The sequence below is a fragment of the Heliangelus exortis genome, chromosome 10 (assembly GCF_036169615.1).
Source record: "Heliangelus exortis chromosome 10, bHelExo1.hap1, whole genome shotgun sequence".
In the NCBI taxonomy this organism is placed as follows: Eukaryota; Metazoa; Chordata; class Aves; order Apodiformes; family Trochilidae; genus Heliangelus; species Heliangelus exortis.
Window position 1 is genome coordinate 22,420,124 of NC_092431.1, and position 19,186 is coordinate 22,439,309.

Sequence of the window (19,186 nt, forward strand, 5' to 3'; positions counted from 1 at the left end):
GCATGGGGAGGAGCTGCCCGGGCCACGCCCACTCCGGGACGCTGTCCAATCGGGATGTGCGCCTCTCCGAGCGCCCGCCCCCTCCGTCATGCCAAGCCAATGGGAAACCGGCTGGGGGCGGTGTTGGCTGCCGGAGGAGGTTGCCGTGGTAACGGGTGCTGTGGGAGCGCCGTGGCCGTGGCCGCGATCCGCTCCCCGCCGCCGCTATGGAGCTGAGCCTGTCCCGCGTGGACTACCTGCAGGTAGGCCTGGGCTGCGGGCTGCGCCCCGCCGGTACCCCAGGGGAGCGGGGCGGACCGCCGGCCAGCGGCCTGGGCCACCGGGGGCGGGCGGGCCCGAGGGCGGCCCCTCAAGGGAGCAAGCGGCGCTGGTGAGGAGCCTGAGGGAGTCCTGGTTCTGGCGGGTCGGTAATCGCCTCCCGGCGGGGCTGGGACCGGGCAGGCCTCCTGCTTCGGCCCCCGCTTCCAGGGCCGCCTCAGCCCTGCTCCGGCCCGTCCCCGGCAGCTTAAGACGGTCGGGTTAAAGAGTGTGTTTGCCAACAGGTGGGGGTGACGGCCCAGAAGACGATGCGGCTGCTTCCCTCGTCGGGGAAAAGGGCGATCCAAAAGGTAGCGGGCGCCGGTAACGCGGGTTCCGATGGCTCTCGCTGACGTTTCCTAGCTTTGAAGTGTACCCTGATAATGTGATCAGTTACCTTTCGAGTTTCTTTAGTTAGTACGTTATAGGGAAAAAATTCGGAAGCAAAATGTTTGGAACTCTTAGGAAAACTTGAAAAATTACGAAAAAAGAATTCTGAATTTGTTTCTGGAAAACTTTCAGCACCAGTAGGAGTTTTGAAAACGGAAGGCTTTGTTGGAACTGCAAGGAAGATTTTGCATGTTTTCCTGTTGACTCAGTATAGATGAAATATTTCTTGTTTAACTTTCCTTAATACAAGTTCTATACAGATACTTGAAAGGAGATTGTAGTGGGGTGAATGTCAGTCTTTTTTCCCAAGAATAGGAGGAAAGGGCCTTAAGTTGTGCCTTGGCAAGTTTAGATTGGATATCAGGGAAAAAATCTTGACTGAAAAGGTTGACAGGCACTGGAACAGGCTGCCCAGGGAAGTTGTTCAGTCACCATCCCTGGGGGTGTTTAAAATATGTGTAGATGTGGTGCTTAGGGTCATGGTTTAGTGGTGGACTTGGCACTACTGGTCTGGCTTTAGTGTTCTCTCTCTTGTGCTTTATAAAGCTTTCTAAAGCCTACTCCCATATAGCTGTGTAAATTAAGTCCTGTAGAACTGGAAGTACTTAAATACAGGAAACTATTATTAATATGGGAAAACCATTATTTAAAAATATTTATGCTTATAATAAAAAAATAACAATGTATTATACTTTTGAAGGTGGTTGTTGGAGATCAGGATGGGGTCGTTACATGTTTTGGCATTAAAAAGGGGGAAGCTGTGGTAAGTGGAGATGTTCCCTTAAAAAATATTTTTAAAAATTTATTCTTAATGAACTATGAAGCTTATTTGTTTTTACTGATGGGGGAAACGAGATATATGTGGAAGGTGTCTGGATGGAGCTGTGGATTGATAAGTAGTCATGATGAGGACGTGCTGATTTCATGCCAGGACAAGCACGTGGTCCTCCACAGTTAGAGGCAGAGACTAGTGTCATTTATCACAAAAAGAAGTCAATTTCACACCTTTTGCTTTGCAGTCCAGTTGGGCTTAAGCCTGTATGTGTCCTCAGTTACTGTGAACTGACAAAACCCTGCAGTGATTCACAAAGCCAGCTGCCCTAGGGGATTTTGACAAACTGATTGCTTTTTATGGGCTTAGACTTACATTTAGCAACATATAATTTTTTTTCTTCCCCTGAACGAGTTCATAGTCAGCTCATAAAGACTCTACAGCAATGTAAAAAAAAAAAGAATATATGTAGCGTTCAGGAATAAGTATGCAACATGTAGGAGGGAATGAGTGTGTGTGGTTTTTCAAAAAAAGACAAAACACACAGAAACAAGAAACAGCCAACAGCAGTGCTGAGATTTTCCTGTGAATTAGTAACGCTGAAATAAGAGTCCTAATTTATTATACTTTACAGCTTTTTAATATTTTTTTACTTACAAAATATCTGATTTCTTTGTGATTCTGAAGAGATAGGTATGGATTATTTTGTCTGCATATAATCTGTAGCATCCTTACTTTTACCAGAAATTCCTAAGTAAATTGGTTATTTTTCATGTTAAAAGATTACCACGAATACAATGCTGTGATGATGAAAATTGCTTGTCTATTTACAGCCAGTGTTCAAGACACTGCCAGGCCAAAAAATTGAAAGACTGGAGTTAGGAGGAGCTCTTAATACACCACAAGAGAAAATTTTTGTGGCGACAGGATCAGAAGTGAGAGGTTTCACAAAAAGAGGGAAGCAGTTTCTTTCATTTGAAACTAATCTCACTGAAAGCATCAAAGCTATGTATGTATGATATTTTGCATTTCTTTCATAGGTGTAGCAGATTCTTAGCTTATGATTTATAAAATACTTTTTTGACTGTATTGTGTGCTTGTAGGTAACACTAAGTGCCACTCCAGCTTTAGCTTGTGCCATGATGTGTAAGAAGGAACTTAGAAAATCATGATGAAGTTTAGCAGCTGTAGGGGGGGTCTGGAGGCACTCAGATCAGTGCAGACACAGGTGAGCAGAGGTGGGGTTGCTGCCATAGGAAATCATGGTCATATACCTTTTCTGTAGCAGAATAGGAACACATTATCTTTTTTTTCTTTTTGGATTATGTTGTAAGGTGCTGCCATATATTAACCAGCTTGAGAAGAACTAGTATCAGCAAAATATTTGAATAAAATTTGTATTAAGATTTTCTTAGGATTTTACTTGGAGATAAAATAGAAAATTTGAGAGCTATGGAAAGCATTTGGTTTTGGCATTTGTAAGAAAGTTTTTGTATACCTGAAACTTGCAGAGCCCACTAATGCCTTGAATCTGCAAGCAGTAGTGTGTGCATATAGTAGGGCTAAAAGACTGTCACTGCTGTTCTACTGGCAAAATGCAACAGGAGGTGTTTTCTCTCTTTCAGGTATATTTCAGGAGCAGATCTCTTTCTCTGTGCAAGCTATATCTATAACCACTACTGTGACTGCAAAGACCAGCACTACTACCTGTCAGGAGACAAAATCAATGATGTGCTCTGCCTTCCCGTGGAGAAAGTGAATTGCATTACACCAGTACTTGCATGTCAGGACAGAGTCCTCAGAGTTTTACAGGTTAAAATACTTATTTGCTCATGTTTTATGTATAGATGCTGTAGAATTGAACTAATTCTAAAGGAAATCAGCTTATCAGTGTGGCTTAAATGTCATATCAACTTGCTTGGCACTGTTACTGCCTGTAAGGCCGGTATAGATTTTTTTTAAGAGAAAATCATGACTGTAAGCTTGGAAAGTGAGGATTAATGAAACCTCTATACGTAGGTGTTGGATTTCACAGGTGGAAATAGGTAATAAGTTGGTCACTTCTAAGTAGAAGTGCTCACCTAAGGGAATTAGATGTGCAAGCCTCTACTAGTTTGGAAATTCTTGCTGTCACAAATTACTGTTGTGACAAGTCTGAGTGATATTAACTGGTTTAACAAAAAAAATTGCCAGTCAAATTTGCCAATTATTTTTAATAATAACACATTTTGAGAGTCCTATGTATTATTTATGTGAACTTTACCCTGCTTTGCCTTATAAATAGGTATTTGGAGTCTGTCTATGTGAAGCATACCTGTTACTATTATCCTTAATAATTTTGCCTTTATGCTTGTGAGCCTTTGTTCTGCTTTGTAATTGTTTTGGGATTGATTTTGGTTGGCGTGTTTTTGCTTGGGTTTGTTGGTTTGGTTTTTTGAGGGTTTTTGACAAAACTCGTTCAAGGTGGTTTTATTTTTCTTCAGGGATCTGATTTACATTCTGAAGTACAAGTTCCTGGACCACCTACTGTTCTTGCTTTAAACAATGGAAATGGGGGTAACAAGATTTTGAGTATACACATAAATGTATTTTTGAGATTTAATTGCTTGTGTTTGTTAATTACATTTTGCTTTGATTTTTAGGCTAATACAAATCTGGCAAAAAAATGACCATGTGAAGCATTTCTTAAATACAAATAAGCATATACTCACACAAGAGATTGTTTCAGACAGTTCTAAATCATATTCACATTTCATTGAATGCCTCTTGGAAGACCAGTGAGATACAAGGTTGTTCTCATTGTGTAAATACAAAGTGGAATTTTGGGGACCTTGCAAAGTTCAGGGTTTGGGTTTCTCTCACACATGGATTTCCATAACTAGAATCACTAGTTGCATCCATCTATGGATGGATGAGAATATTGAGTAGACCTCAAATAAACTGAGACTGTGGAAGGATCAGTCTTAAAATAGTTTGATCATCCTTCCTGCTAATCTTTTCTAACCTGATAGAAATCACTTTGCTGTGTTAATCTGGTGCTTAATTTACCTGGTCACGTTGTGTGACAATGGCTTTCAGAGCTGGTTCAGAAAAGTAGTTCTTGCCTTGGTCTTTTCCACAACATTCACTAATGGATGGATATTCTGAATTAATTAATCTTTTTGTCTTCTGTAAAGCAATTTAATAGCCTATTTTTGCTGAAATTTCATTGGATTATACACGGGTTAGGCAGAACTCTAGAGCAGGGAGGTATTCATGCACAGAAGAGTGATAGCCATGAAGAAATTATCAGTACAGATGCAGTTTTCACCTACTGAGTTTGTTTATAGCCTGTTACATTGCACCACACTAATGTTAGTGTTTTCTTTTTCCCTCCATCTGCAAAGTGTTAACTACACAATATTTTCAACTCTTTTAAACTGGTGTACTTAATTTTACCAATTCTAAATTCAGTTTATGTGTTAAGGTGACTCTGGAGAAGAAGTTGTGTATGGAACTTTGGATGGTAAACTGGGTCTTATCCAGATTGCTGGTGCCGAGTCTATACCTAAGTGGGAAGTTGAAAATGAAAAGAAGAGAGGAGGTATGTGTCTCAGGCTCTTGCTCTTCAACTTTCCAGCATATCTGAGGCTTTATTACAAGTGTGATAATAGGAACATCTTATTCCTAGATACTTTGAGGGTTCTTGTAGCTATGTCAGTATGTGATATTAATATGAGTAAGCTCCCTTTGATTCTTAGGATTCTCTTATAAACAATTCTAATGAATCTGTCTTGCTGTGGGTTTCTGCTCATATTATTTCCTGTACTTTAGTATACTTTTTATTTTTAAATTGACATGTGTAAAACATTATTGATCCACATACGGTTACTTGAGGTTTTTAGCTTTTTTATGACTTTTTCTAAACTCAAATATACCTGCCAGATTGCCAGATTTTTCATATGTTCAATGGTCTTAATACCTCTTTAGAGAAAAGGTTAGCACCTTCCCTGCAACACTTGTTTGTTTTGTTGGGGCTTTGTTTGTTTGTTTGCTTTTTGAAATAATAAAAAGTTAAGGGTTTTAGACTGAGGAGGTAATAAGGCTTTCATTAAAGCTCCATGGTGAGACTTAACTGGTCAGAACATAGAACAACTTTCTGCTTGTTTTAGTCCATACTCCTTTGTAAAGGAGAAGACCAGGAAGAGAATTTATGGATTTGTAAAAATGTTATTATCTCATAAAAGCTATCACTGAATTATTTTCTTAAAAAGCTTCCTAGTATGTCCTTACTCTTCATATGAAATATGAAGAAGTCATAAAACTTAAATCCCATCTCATTTTTCATAGTAATTCTTGTACAAACTCTCTCACTGCTTTTTCCTTCTTCCAGACTTGAACTCTTTCCTGTCCAGACATGATCAGCTGTTACAGGCTGGTTCTGCATGTGCTGGCAGTGAATTTGTCCACTAATATGTCAAGCAGCAGTGCCTAGTCCTGGTCTGGCACAGGTCAGAACCCCCTTTCTGCCACCATAACTAGAATTCGTTGCAGTTTATTTACCAGTAGCTTGAAGTCAACTACAGGAACCAGAGAATGCTTGCTGGTTACAGTAGTGTGGACAGACAAATAGTTCATCTGGGGAAATGCTTGACAAGGAGAGGTTACAGCCCTCAAAAGTGAGCTTTTTGAACATCAGAATGGGGCTGTGTTAAATGCCTTTCACCGAAGGAACTGCGGTGGCTTCGATTTGGAATTGGCTGTATAACCTTGAGCCTCAGGTGCTTCAGCCCTCTAGTGGGCTCGTTCCGAAATAGCATTAATAAAACTAAAAGCTGACCCGAGTCTGTCTGTGTAGCAATGTGGCCTCTGTAGCACTGTGTCATAAACAAATGAAGGTGAAGTAATTTTTTTTTTTTTCCACTAGGTGTCTTATGTATTGATAGTTTTGACATCCTGGGAGATGGAGTTAAGGAATTACTCATTGGACGAGATGATGGAATAATGGAGATCTATAACTTTGAGAGTGCAGATGATCCTGTCCTTCGATACGATTATGTAGGCCAACATTCATCATACTCTTCTTTGCTGGAAAAATGGGTTTTTTTCTTAAAAAATCTTTATTTCAAAACCTAAAGTATTTGCAGGGTCATTACTACTAAAATGTGTGTTTTATTTTTATGAACTCTGTAATGTTGACAATATGAACTTCAAACCAGTATCCCAATAATTAAGAACAAAAAAGTGAAACAGTCCCAATTTGAGCAAAAATCAAAATAGTGTGGAGCATGTGTTAAAGTTCTGTCTCTGTTGTCTACTGAAGTCTCTCCCAGATGAAACCTGATGCAATGCTTCTCTCAGTGAAAAAACAGTCCTGTGTTGTGTATAAACTGTTTTACATTTAAAGTCATAAATGTAAGGTGCCAGGACTTTATTGAGCGTAATTACTTTGATTATGAATTGCTTCAAATGGTACTTTTGAGCCATAATGACTATTTCAGCTGTTGGCCAGATTGTAATTCCTGCTGGGAAAATATTGTCCATCAGTGTTTTGATTTAAACTGCTTTTTAATCTCTGTTATGCATAGTGGGATTGGAATGCAGTGTTAAAACACCCTGATTTAGCTGTGATAATCATCAGCTATCTTATTCTATTGTAGGTCTAGATATTGTGCAGCTATGTAAAAGGAGTGTAGCCCTTAGCCCCCTCAAAACCAAAACAAAATACAAAAAACCAGACTTCTAGAATGAGTGCAGTGATGTTTTACTCTGTTTGAATGTATTTATTTGCAGGCCTTATCAGAGAGCATTGCATCCATCCAGGGTGGCTGTGTAGGAAAAGATGGCTATGATGAAATTTTAGCATCTACATATTCAGGTAATGTTCATATCATTATGTGTTATCAGTAAGTGTTGCATATGGCTGTGTGATTAAAATGAGGCAGGCTGTGTTGTTAGTGCACCTCACATCTCTTAACATTTGTCTTCTTATTGGAACCTGGATAATCTTTTGTTTAAAAGATCTAATTTAATATTTGCATTTCAATTTACTGGTTAGTATTTACACTACACTTTTTATATTTTAAGATGTTCATAATGTGTTCCGCTGTGTAACACAGTGGCTGGTTATTCTCTGGTGTCCTGTCTAACTTAGATGGGATACTTGAATCCTACATCCAAAGTAATTATTTCCAAGTTTTTATGTATTAAAATATTTTTAAATGCATATATTTTTTGTTTTCCAGTCTTTTGCATAATTTCCTTTATTTTCAGCTTCATAGGGCTTTATGTGGGATTGAGTTTGCTCTGAGTAGAAAGTAAAAGCTTCCCCATGTGAGATATCTCAGCCCTCTGTATGATTAGAGCTACTGGCCTGACTGTCACAGGGGTCATGACAAACTGGCTGCATATGCTAACTGCTGGCAGCTGAAATATTACTGATTTTCTATTTTTGTTAATCTTCAGTACTAAAAAGCCAACTGAAACCTCTTGTATTCAAAATAATGAACTTCGGCAGGATATAACTCTCAGCCAGTTATTGCGAATAAATAGTGTTAATGTACCTTTTTAAATAGTCTTTGGATGACTGAAAAATTCTGACACCTCACCTGGTATGGTGGTAGGCTGCAAGAAGACTGTGGCCAAAGTCCTTTGTGGCCTCTTTTAGTGGGAACATTATAAAGATCTGTGAAAGACACAGAAGAAAGAAAAACACAAAAGCCTATGTTCACCTGTAAAGGTGAATTTTCACAGATAAACTTTACTTTGAAAGGTAAATTCTGATAGTATTCTGATGGGTGCAGTAAACTGGGTCTTGCAGATTTTGGCAGATGTGGAAAACCTGTACAAAGAGCAGAAGAAGTCACATTTGAAGCCTGGCAGTATAGGACTTCTGTTGATTTTTTTTGAAGTTCATGCTCCATTATTGGGCTTTCTTGGTAGTTGAAAGTACCAAGACTTGGCATGTGAAAGACACTGGATGTATCAGCTTTAATAGTGCATTTTATAATAGTGTTTGCATGCATTAGAAGAGGTAACTAGAGCTTTAAACACCCATTCAAGTCTGCATATCATACCTGAAGTGTAAGGTTATAATAATTATAATTTGCTTTTTATAAGTAAATGTAATTAAACAAAAAGGTGATTTCTTTTTTTTCACTTTAGCTGGCAGCATTCAAATCACACTTTGCAACATACAGTTTGCTATAAGCACATTGTACAGCTTTTTGGTTTGTTTTCAACTATAGTTATTATTCATGGTTTGGTAAGAGAAACAGAAGAGGAAAAAGATGTGAGAACTCTTAAAAACTGATGCAGAGATTTATTGTTCAAAGGATGTAATGAAAAAGAATGTCACATTTTCCAGCCTGTAGGTTAAGATTGAAACCCATAAGAAAATCATACTAAGTGTCTAGATTAATTCTCCAAAGAAAGGATTAAAATTTTGTTTCATTTGACCCAGTATCTACAACAGACATTGCTCCACACATACAAAAGCTGAGTGTAGACTTTTTTTTACATAGCTTATAAGGAATATAAACTTCATCTATTGGTTTAGGCTGGCTGACAGGACTGACTACAGAACCTGTCCATAGAGAAGGTGGATCAGGTGAAGAACTAAAATTAAGTCAAGAAATGCAGAGCAAGATTTCATCTTTAAGGTAATTGCACTAGAAAGAAATATAAATCGAAGAATTAAAATGTTAAAACCTGAAATGTCGTCTTTCCTTCCTATCACTCTGAATTTTCTCTATCCTTCATATATCTAGAAGTAGAAACAAGCCTTTCCAAAGCAGAAATGAACAGTCTTGCAAATGTGGAGAGGAAAAAATTAGGAGAAAAAAGTTTGAGTATGGGTGAGACATATAATGGATGGTAGTATGTCTGATTTTATTCATCAGCAGTGCTCTTTTATGGTGCAGAGTAAACATGGCATCACAGTAAGGTGGATTGTTTTAAAAGCAAGGTATAATAAACAAAGACCATAGTCTTGCTAGGTACAGATGTTGCTTACAACACTTTCGCACAACAGAATATCCTGGGAAAAGCCAAGAGTTGACAGAATACATAATCCCTTTGTTCAGAGCAGGTGTCCTGCAAATTCCTTACTACCTTTTCTGTCGATGAGCCTTGCCTCATCTCTATTCCTCTGACAGCAGGCCTTGGCTTGCTGCTATCTCTGGTCAGCCTTGCTTTGTATCGTGGGACCCTGCTTTTTTGCTAGCTCTGGGGTCTCTCAAATTATCCAGGCAGTCCTCCACAGAACAGCAGCCTCCTCTCAGTCTCTTTCTGTCTTGCCTTCACGTGATGGCTTAGTGCCTTCTTCCTCAGTATCAGCAGGATAAGATTCCCTTCTTCCATGCTGCTTGTAGCTTCCAAATGATAGGAGGAAAGTAGCTGCTAGCATGTAATCCAAAATGTGTTGTGACTCACCTAAATGTATTTTTGCAAATTACAGTACAGAATGTACATTTTCATGTGGTACAGTTTATATTTTATCTTCATGTATGTGGGAGGGAAGTCACCAATCACTTCTGGTTGGAAAATAGTGGACAGAAGATAAATATAATTGCCTTGAATGCTTAATCTACCAAATTTCTAGGGTAGCTTAGCTTTGACAGCTTTTACTTGTTTTTCTAAGACATTATATGTGGTTTCCACTTTCTAGGAATGAATTGGAGCACTTACAGATCAAAGTACTTCAGGAACGTGAAAAACACCAGCAGTCTTCTCAGTCCAGTACTGCTGTTTCATCAGTACCCACATTTAGTGTGAATGATAAGTTTACATTAAATAAGGATGATGCTAGCTACAGTCTCATCTTGGAGGTGCAGACTTCTATAGATAATGTCCTGTTACAAGTGAGTGTGCTTTTATTCTTGTTGGCTTTCTTAATATCTAAATAAAACAGAGGCCTTCTAGTTTGAAAAGCTCTGAGTTATATTATCTTAAGTATATGAGTTTTAAAATACCTAAATTGTTATAAGGGAGCACTGAGGTGAAGTAACTGTTGTAAAAGCTAGTTAGGGAACAAATACAATTTAAACTTTATTGAATAGAGCAATATTATGCTGATAGCAAAACAGGCCAAAATGCCTGCCATGCCAGCAGGTTTCCACGTAACTTCTGTGTTTGCTTTTGCATGCTTGTCTCTATTTAAACAGCAATTAACTCAGTTGAGTCTTAAATGAGGTGCAGATTCTCACCTGCCAGTTAAGTAGCCATTGTACTGGAAAATTATTTTTAGAATGGTGTGTGCCACTTGTGTGCTTTCAGTATGGAACAGCATCTGATTTGTGTGCAGCTGGTGATAAATAGATAAAAACTCCTGCCAAGCAAAGCAAACTTACTTAGATATTTATCTTACTCCATCAACTGAAGTTAATGTTACCTTTGCTAGTCAGAGCAGTGGTACTGAGTTACCTGTTTTGGGGATATGCCTGGGGAGGAAAAATTTCACAAGGAAGAATTTGTGAGGTGAATTTGCCATAACAAATGGGAAAGAACTACTGTGAGATTTTATTTTTCACTATTTATTAAAAATCTTATTAAGTATGTTATAAAAGTAGTGCTAAGCTACAGCCAATATGCGGCTCTATAGTATCTGCTGTTTCCATAGGTAAGTGAGGAATAATGGAATTGTTTAATTGAGGCCTGAATTTACTGCTTTATATTTCTTCAAAGAAAAAGCCATATCTGGTATTCCTCTGTTGTGAGAAGACAATAAAACTGTTCTAAATTTTTTTTTAGGAAGTATGTTGCATATTTATCAATTTTACCTGACACTTCTGTGAAGTTATAAAGCAGCACCAAATCAAGGAATAAATAATTCTAATACCCTTAAATCTCATTTTCAAAACGGTGTTAGATTTAGTTTTAATTCCAGTGGAAACACATTCAGATAAGAAGTGGTGGGTGTCAAAAATGTTATGTCAAGTAAAAGGCTTATAAGTAGTTGTGTAATACAGTCCTTGGTTTCCTGAATGAATATTGTAATTCCCTCATTAAAACAGGGAAACACTTCAGTCATGAAGATCCTTCATGCACATGAATAAAGCACACTTGAATGTCTGGAAGGCAATTACATGTTATACTGAACTTGTATGCCAGCCACAGAAGGGTTCAGGGCTCTGTATATAAGATTAAGAAAAAGATTATCACATTACTCTGGGATTAAGTGGTAAACTGTGTGTCTGTTCAGCTTTTACCTCTCAGATGAAAGACACATTGTCTCCCCCTCACTGAAATAATTGATGACAATTAAAGGATAAATGCATTCGAAGCTACTTGGGAACATAAGCTTTTTATTTTTCCTTCCTCATATGTTCTGCAGAGTGATGTACCAGTAGACTTGCTGGATGTAGACAAAAATTCTGCTGTTGTAAGTTTTAGCAGCTGTGATTCTGAGGTGAGTGAAACAACAGAGGTGATATAGAGATTGCACGATGAAGGCTCTTAGCATTACATTTTTAAAATAGAATATTGATTTGTATATTTGTGATTTAAAATTTATTGAGTTTAAACAACTGAGTCTGGCAATTTTGGAGAGCTCAGTTTCACGAGAAATACTGGAGATTGGGAGTTAGTGGCAGGTCTTGACACGCAGCAAAGTTAAATATGCACGAGGTTCCAGAAGCAACTGCTCTCATGCTTTTTTCCTGCCTCTTCAGGAACACAAAAGACATTTTCAGTATTGCTCACTTCTCTGGATTTGCCAGTTTTGGGTTTTTTTTTAAGTGAAGATTATCTTTCCTACTTACTGTGTCTTAAAAAATCATTCCACAATGTGAAAATTCTGTTGTGTGGCGAGTCATATGTTTTGGTGCACTTTTTATATAATAATGACAAACTTAAATACAGAGTTACTGATGATGCTTAGGGCTGGAGGAAATCCATGAACTGCCTTGGCATTATGAAAATATTCTACAGTCTTTTTCCTTGTAACTTCTTTAAGTGTTTTAGTTTTAAGAACTAAATTTGCACATCGTCGGTCTGCCCTGGTGCTTTCTACCCTGGTGCTTTCAGAAATTAGTTTTTTAGTTTAAGGTGGGGTTTTTTGGTATATTTTTTTTACTGATTTTAATTTAGGTTTTGGATGTTGCTATAATACTGAATGTATGTGGGGCAGGCTGACAGATATATTCATCAGATGAAAAATAGATATCTTTATGATAGTTTTTATGGTGGTACTAGAAAATGTAAGAGGCTTCAGTTGATTTGTATTTATATAGAGACATTTAAAAAATTCTACCATCATTAAAATAGGTGGAATATTCGAGGGAACCACGTATTACTTTTTTGTATTAAAGTTATGTAAAATAGCTTTACAAATAGTAAAACTATCTACTTGTTTTGACGGCCGATACATACAGCAAAGTTTTGTGGATCCATAAGTGTTTTGTATTACTTTTTTTTTTCTTTTTACAGCCAAATAGCAACTTTCTTCTTGTGACTTACCGATGCCAAGCAAATACTATGAGACTTGAACTTAAGGTAAATACTTCAAAATATTTTCCGTAATAAATTAAGGCTTATGTAGCTGTCCACTTAGAAATGGAGAAAGATCTCTGTCTGGACTGACTGATTATCCTGGGCGAATGATCAGACCAATTTCTGCTCCAGAGGAGAACCTCAGATCCTTCTCAAGTGTCCTTTAGGTGAAAGCAGTAGGGAAATGGCAGATTGTGAAAATACTTGAATCTGGAGACCATGTGTGGAACCTCAGGTGGAAAGAAGCATAGGGAGGAAAGCTACAGCACTTGTCCTTTGAAGTATTTGAAGGAAATTGCATTGAGAAGTAACCTGGGAATATAGACTGGATTTGTAGTTTGGAGAAGCAGCAAATCCAGTCATTCCATGCTTGCCATGAATGGCATGTGGGTGTTTTGGGGCTTATTTTGAACAGTCCACCAAATTCACATGTTTTGTGGCTACCAACAGGGGAACTGGTGTAGGATATTGTGTTTAAGAAAATCCTCAATATGCACAGGCTCTAGGTTTTCTCTTTATGTAGTTGCCTAAAGCAAGAAAAATTAATCAAATGCATTCATGATACACAAGAAGAGGTTTGTTTTCTACTCCCCCACTAAAACCATTCATAAACTTGTGTCTCACAGTGGAGTGTGTCATCAAAACACTTCACAGTCACTCTTGCATTTGAATCCTAATGTGACAAGATGCTATCTGCAGAGGTCCTGCTGCCACCTTGCTGCAATACACTGAGGATCTCCAGGGGCTGACCTTAAACGCATTCAAGACACAGTGCACACTCTCCACACTCCTGAGCACACAGCTGTGCAACAACCACTTCTTTGCTGAGACCTGTTACACAGAGTGCACTAATAAGTCTGCCACTCACACAGAACTGACAAGAAACAGGAGTGTCCCACCTGTAGCACCAACACAGCTGCCAAAGTAGACAGAAAAGCGACCAGAAGAGCTTCATACAAACAAAAAAAACCTGAACACACACAAAAAAAGAGCAGACTGGAGTTTAAGAACAGGTTTGCTTTATAACCTTGTTCATGTCCCGTGTATTTTATAAGGTCTCAGAACTCAAAAAGTAGTGTTTTTGCAGGAGGACATCCACTTCAGTGTTTTTAATAAAAATAAATAGATTTGTCTTTGAAAATAAAGTCACCAAGATTTAAAAGCTGCACTGTTTGCACATGCACAGACGAAATACAAATAGAGAATGAACTCCTGCGCTTAATCTAGTTTGTAAATATTCGTCATCTCCTCTTTATAGTCACTATCAAGCATATAGTAGTCTAGATATTCTTGAACGAATACAGTCTTTCTTTAATATATTTTGAATACCCATCAATTTCCCAAATTGTGGTAAATTAATCTTTCCCCTTTTGTTCTTTTTTGTGGGTTTTGCTTTTATGCGTGCAGGTTCGATCAATTGAAGGACAGTATGGGACACTTCAAGCATATGTAACTCCAAGGATTCAACCAAAAACCTGCCAAGTTCATCAGTACCAAATAAAACCACTTTCACTTCATCAGAGAACTCACTCTATTGACCATGACAGGTATTTGAAAGGAAAAAATCTCTTGAATGTCTTGAAAAACTGACCCATTTAAGTTGAAACATTGTTTACTCTATAAACTGAAGTATGTCTTTCCTAACCCACAATTTTGATCCTTTAGCTTCACTTACAGGTTTTCTGGCAGAAAACCTGGATTTAACACATTCCTGACTTGCTTGTTATTCTTCATCCTTGTTTTCAGGTTATTTTCTATATTTCTGACTCTGGTTATACTGCAGCCACATGTGATTGTAGACCTGAGGGTGTGGTAGAAAGGAACCTTGCCTGAGTTTGTAACCGCGGTCTTTTCACTTTCAGCCTCATTTTCCCCTCCACCCTTTTAATGTAATTCTTTCCCATAGCTAACTTGTCTCCAAAAGTGAGCCAAGATTCCCTCCACCTTATCTCTCTGTTAGCAACCTTATCTCTCTGTTAGTTTTATGCAATTTCTGCTTGATTTTTCCCTATCCCTTGGTTAATATCTTGTATTTCCACAAAGTTATTGCTTGCTTCAACACAAAACTGAAAGATTGAAGGAGTGATACCAAATGCTTTTATGTGCAAATGGACTCCATTTCGCCTTGTTCTTGATAGAAGTGCTACGCCTGTGGTTTACAGCATGAGAAACTGTTGAGGCTCTTAGTCATACTTGCTGTATTGTCAGTTATTTACCTTTGTCATAAGTTTCAGGTTCAACAACTTGAAAGGAGATATGTCAGGTACTTCCAACTAGTTTCTCATCCAGTTCTGACATGCCTACTAGGAAATAAAACTTTAGTGTATGCATAATATTTGTCTTGAAGTACAGAAAAGTCACTATAATCTGCCATACCTAACTACTTAACAAGATACCTTACTTTTTCCGGGGTGTTACAAGGAACTGAGCATATGGGTAACTAGTGAACTGACAGTGCTGCTCCTTTATAACTAATAATTTTTTTTATGTCATAGACCCATGAATACACTGATGCTCAAAGGCCAGTTCAGTTTATCTGAAATTCACTCGTGGGTTGTGTTTTGCTTGCCTGAGGTGCCTGAGAAGACTCCTGCTGGAGACAGTATCACCTTTTATTTTCAGAACACCTTCCTGGGTACACAGCTTGAAAGTACTTACAGGTAAAATACAATTACAAAAGTGCAGTGTACCTGCACTAGGGCTTTTGTCTCTTTCACTCTTGGCCAGTCTGCAAGTACCATTTCACTTACACTCCATCAAAGCTCCCACTAAAGAGAAGAGGAATCGTTCTAAAAAAAATTGTCAGACATTGTCAGGAGTGAGCACTGTGCAGAAATGATGCCATCTGTAACTCAAATAGGGTTTTTCTTGACATTGGTCCAAAAAACAAAATTGCCAGGGAGGAAAGCCCTGGTCTGTTTTTAAGATGATGGTGTGTTTTTAGGATTTAAAGAGCATAGCTAACTAATCCAGTGAAATAGTTGTGTAATATCTATTATTTTCTAATTTCCTTTTTTTTTTTTTGTTTGTTTGTACTGAGCATAAAGAACTTAAAAGACATGCAATACTTCTGCAAACAGAAATGCCATCATCATTAAGCTGAATAAGTTCTTTTTTTGCAGCTTCTATTAGGCAATTGTGTTTAATACTCTATTCTCAGATTAATTCTTTCTTCAACAAATTATCTATGTCCACCTGAAGATGTAACTGTAAAGTGAGGAAAAATTAATTGTTGTAATTACACATATTCCAGCCTGTTCCCAGCCTACCATACATGCTGTTTACTCATAATGTAGAAAGTTGTTGGGTGGTGGTTTTTTTGAGGGGGGTGTGGTTTATTTTTCCTTGTGATACTGAAGCTTGTTTGGCCTCAGGGCATTGCAGTGATAAAACTTGGGAGGAATGAATACAGTCACTGAATATTCACTGCATAATCTTAGAGCCATACAATAAAGATAACTCCTTTGTGTATGTCTACACAAATTCCCAAGATATGTCCACACCACTATATCTAATTTACTGGAACAGGCTTTTTTCTGTTGAAATTACTCTAGGAATGAGAGAACAGTGTAGGTGTGTATAAAGCCTCCTGATACATGGAGAATCATTTCAGCCTTTACAGCCTGGTTTCTTTGATTTGGGCATAAATTTACAGGCCTTTGTAGGGGCAGTGTAGGGACAAATTAGTGCATGTATGTGTCTTCAAGATAAGTTTGCTTGAAGTTTTTCTTCCTTCACAGAAAAGGTGAGGGATGTTTTAAGTCTGACAACATTTCTACAATATCTATCCTAAAAGATGTGCTTTCCAAAGAGGCTACAAAAAGGAAGATTAATCTCAGCATCTCCTATGGTAAAGTTTTCTTCTTTATTTTGTTGTCTTTCATTTTAAATTCTTATAAATGGAGTATGAATTATTCATTTGCTTGTTGAGTTTCTTTTTTTTACTTCCTACTAGACATAAATGAAGAATCTGTGAGGCACACATTAAAACTTATCCACCCTAAGTTAGAGTATCAGCAGCTATTGGCCAAGAAGGTTCACTTAATAGATGCTTTGAGAGTAAGTATCCAAAATCTTGTGGAAGGATTTTTCTATTGTCAGATCAATCTGTAGGGCTGGGAGTCAGATGTGTGTAACACTGGTGTCTGTTCCCTTTCAATTCCCAGGACATGTATTTTAATTATCTAGGAGACAGGCCTCTTCAAGTAAAATTCCCATTTGTACTGTATAACTAGACAATAATGTGGTGGATTAGTATGCTTAAATCGACAGAAGAAGGCATTGAACATTATCTTCTTGCCTACTGTGATATTCCAGTTCCTTCTTTGTCTCTTTCAACTAACCTTTAAAAGCTTTTTAGGTCTGGGGATGCCATCATTCCAGAACAGATGTGACTTCCTTGCTTTGGAACTCTATCCTAGTGTGTTGTAACTTCTAAATTATCTACTTATTAATCTTTTGCTTAATACACTCCTTAGTGGTTGGTCTTTGGGAGGTACCAGCTAGGCAGGTTGTCTCAGTTCTTGGACTTTTTCCAGCAGCCAGGATTTTGCCATCAAAAACTTGCTTTCATATAGCTCTCTTGGTGATTTTTTTGAGGGAGGGGGCGTGATGAAAATGGACAACCATTTCTTCTTACTTTGATGCTCTTTGTGAGCATACTTAAATGGTGTTAATGCTTTTAATTTGAAATGTCTTTGAGGAATTACAAGTTCACGAAGGAAACGTGGATTTCCTGCTACCAAAATACCGCAGCATTTTGGAAGAGGCAGATGAGCTGCTTGAGGAATACAAGAAACAACCTGCACATCTTGAGAGACTTTATGGTTTGTTGATCAATTCAGCTTTTTATTTAAATGCAGCTTAATGTCTGGAGAGCATGCTGGACACAACTGAAAAATTTTGAAGTCAGTATTAGCAAATTTGAAATAATTTGTTCAGTGGGTACACTTGGGTAGCTTCAGGACAACAGCAGGTATGTAAGTATTTATGCCTGGTCAGAAAATATCATAAAAAGAGAACAAGGTGCATGGGCTGAGAAGAGAGACTCATAGAAGATGATATAATTTAGTGGAGGAAGTCCTCTAACCTCTGGTGTTACCTGTACAGTTCTCAGCTCAGAGAATCTCTGCCATACACCTGCTTTTTTAAGCCTCTGTATGCACAGTGTAAGGAAGAGTCCTCACTGCCTGCCCTGTGATGTAGTTCTCTCTCTTTAGTGTTTTAGATGTGGGTAATTGTAAGACAGAAATACATACTTTGGGGTGGAGCTGGAATCTCGGCTGCTCTAATGGTGTTTTGGGTTTGTTTAAAACATAGACTTTCAGAAGAGTCTTGTTTCTAAGCCCAGAATAAGCTAGAATAGTTGGCATGTAATAATCATTTGAGATACCACATAATCAAAACAAGGTGAATTATAAATTCTGGGAATTTACCTTTGCAGGTATGATCACAGATCTCTTCATAGATAAATTTAAATTTAAAGGCACCAACGTGAAAACTAAAGTTCCTCTCCTTCTGGAAATTCTGGATGGCTGTGATCAAGATGGACTAATTGCTTTCTTTGAGGCTGTAGCCTGACAAGGCAAAAACAGAGTAATTGTTTTGTTTTTTGTTTTTTTGTTTTTAAATCAAGGTAGTTAAATATCAAGTTTAAAACACTTTTTAAGAAAAACACCAGTTTGAATCTTTTGGTGTACAGTCAGTCTTCAGGTTTTACTCATAATTATCACACTGAACACATTGGTCAGCTTAATTTCATATAAACTCTTGTTTATGTTAAATGCACCCAGAGTTTCTATGTTCTTACTGTTCTTTGTAACTAAAGGAAATGGAGATGTAAATACCAAATACCTTTTTTGCAAAGATGTTTTTGGTGCTGTTAAAGATTAAATGCAGTGGTCTTTTCAGAATGCATAAAGAAATGAGTTTTCAGAGACTTCACCAGAGAAGATACTGAGGTATTAAAGTCTAGCAGGTGCCTGCTGCGCTGAGGCAGTGCTGTGAGACCCTCAGCACACCCACTGCTGGGGGGACAGTGCTCTGAAGTTCAGCCTACAGCCAGCTGCTTTTAGAGCTGCATGTTGACTCTTGTTTTAAGAGTGGGTGGCATTAAACTCCCTTTGTGCTCCTCTTGTGTCAGTGTTTCTCATTTCAAAACTCCCAGGATTTGGTGTTTTCTACCTTCCTGACTTCAAAGTCACGTGTGTTTAAGAATAGAAGCTATGAACCAACTTGTGGATACAGAAATGAAATAAA

General features: G+C 37.9%; 1 protein-coding gene across 3 annotated transcripts; it reads left to right on the forward strand.

The window, feature by feature from the left end:
• Positions 1-111: 111 nt before the first annotated feature.
• On the forward strand, positions 112-19,058 carry BBS7 (Bardet-Biedl syndrome 7). 3 transcript variants are annotated; one of them, XM_071753904.1, is made up of 19 exons: positions 112-242; positions 543-608; positions 1,388-1,450; positions 2,293-2,468; positions 3,085-3,271; positions 3,943-4,015; positions 4,926-5,042; positions 6,366-6,496; positions 7,232-7,316; positions 8,997-9,099; positions 10,107-10,299; positions 11,772-11,846; positions 12,866-12,931; positions 14,336-14,475; positions 15,424-15,588; positions 16,669-16,778; positions 16,884-16,987; positions 17,631-17,754; positions 18,372-19,058. In XM_071753904.1, exons 1-19 carry the CDS (start codon positions 207-209, stop codon positions 18,506-18,508), a joined length of 2,151 nt encoding a protein of 716 aa, XP_071610005.1. In that variant the 5' UTR covers positions 112-206; the 3' UTR covers positions 18,509-19,058. The 3 variants fall into 3 exon arrangements, with proteins under 3 accessions (XP_071610005.1, XP_071610006.1, XP_071610007.1); XM_071753905.1 differs by lacking the exon at positions 17,631-17,754 and having other exon boundaries at positions 18,372-18,489; XM_071753906.1 differs by lacking the exon at positions 2,293-2,468 and having other exon boundaries at positions 161-242.
• Positions 19,059-19,186: the final 128 nt, after the last annotated feature.